General features: G+C 45.8%; 1 protein-coding gene across 1 annotated transcript in view; it reads right to left on the bottom strand.

Annotated features, from left to right (window-relative positions):
• Positions 1 to 253: 253 nt before the first annotated feature.
• The window catches only part of LOC119587620 (calcium-binding protein P-like), a 1,585-nt gene continuing 470 nt past the window's right edge, over positions 254 to 1,368 (bottom strand). Inside the window, exons 2-4 of the mRNA XM_037936328.1 lie at positions 1,122 to 1,196; positions 732 to 973; positions 254 to 615 (exon numbers count right to left, since the gene is read on the bottom strand). Coding sequence (XP_037792256.1) covers positions 422 to 615; positions 732 to 973; positions 1,122 to 1,195 — 510 coding nt within the window. The 5' untranslated portion in view covers position 1,196 and the 3' untranslated portion in view covers positions 254 to 421. The remainder of the gene's footprint in view (positions 616 to 731; positions 974 to 1,121; positions 1,197 to 1,368) is intronic.

The raw sequence follows: 1,368 nt of genomic DNA, 5'->3' as shown, positions 1-1,368 counted from the left end.
TCAACCATTCCCTAGTCGAGCAGCAGAAGATAATTTTTAGAATCGATATTCTTTGTACATAATAGGATTCTTATGTATAATTTAGTCATACAGTATATGGCTACACGAAAACATCGTGATAGAGTTGCATTATATAAGGCTGATATCACAATAATCTTCCGAGATTAGCTTTGGTTTAAAATTTCGCAAAGACTGAATCTCAGAAAAGTCCATCAAGAGAGTACTTTATCTTAGGAAGCAAATAAGACCGAAATTTAAATTTCTATGGTTTAATAAATTATAACAGAGTATAATGACAGGTATGAGGTTGAACACAGACTGGATTATGTTACCAACAAGGCTGTAATCACAGTGACGTCATGCAAGTGACAAGAAGTCCCACTGTCTCCAAGTATCTCGAGAGTGCGATGTGGAGCGATTTCTACCGGCCGTTGTAGTAGGTAGCGGGCTTGCACACGTGTTCCCCGAGGCATCTGTCGAAGCAGCATTTGTCGTTAGAGGCGTAGCACTGGCCGTCGTGGGCGCACTGGATGGGGCGGCCGACACCGAAGCGGGTCGGGGGGCAGACGTCCCGCACAGCGGGGCAGAAACCTGGTTTGCTTCCCGGATAGTTTCCTGAGGAAGAAAGGCGGGACGAATTCAAGAGTGGGGCCATTATCATTCGGTTTGGATGATATCAGAAAGCACGGAAACAGAAAACAAGAAAGCGAGTACTATACGCTTGATCTCACCTTGGCCCTGGTTGTTGCCCCGGTCACAGCAGTAATACTGATTCTCGGGTGACCTGCACCAGTATTTGCAGCTTCCTTGGCCTGGATAGTTGCCTCCTTGGCCAGGGAAATTTCCTCCTTGGCCTGGGAAATGGCCTCCCTGGCCTGGGAAATGGCCTCCTTGGCCTGGGAAATGGCCTCCTGGGAAACCCCCTCCACTGATGAGACCGTTCAGGCTGTCCACTAACCCTTGGCCCGGCACGCTGCAGGTTGTCAAACCATACATAGTAAATAAACGAAAATTAGAAGAGGAAAGGGTTGGCAGTCCATAAATCTTTGTCACCTTGTTTATCCTGCTCACACTTTATACGAGCCATCATTGCAAACCGGCCCCATCGTGCCAATACATACCCGAATCCAATGTACTGTCCATCGGTCACAGCCACGGACGCCACGGCCACTACTAGATATCCTGCCACTCGCATACTAATAAAAAGAAAGGGCAGTGAGTTACACTTTCTCCATTACTGATATACACAGCTTGATAAAAAATAGAGTTAGAACTCTAGTTTCTAAAATAGATAGCAACAATATTCTCAAAAGATCATATTGCACTAGAGTCGGTTTCTTGAAATATCTGGTATGATGTCACACTATT

The sequence above is a fragment of the Penaeus monodon genome, chromosome 22 (assembly GCF_015228065.2).
Source record: "Penaeus monodon isolate SGIC_2016 chromosome 22, NSTDA_Pmon_1, whole genome shotgun sequence".
NCBI lineage: Eukaryota > Metazoa > Arthropoda > Malacostraca > Decapoda > Penaeidae > Penaeus > Penaeus monodon.
This window is presented reverse-complemented; position numbering and strand designations above follow the sequence as displayed.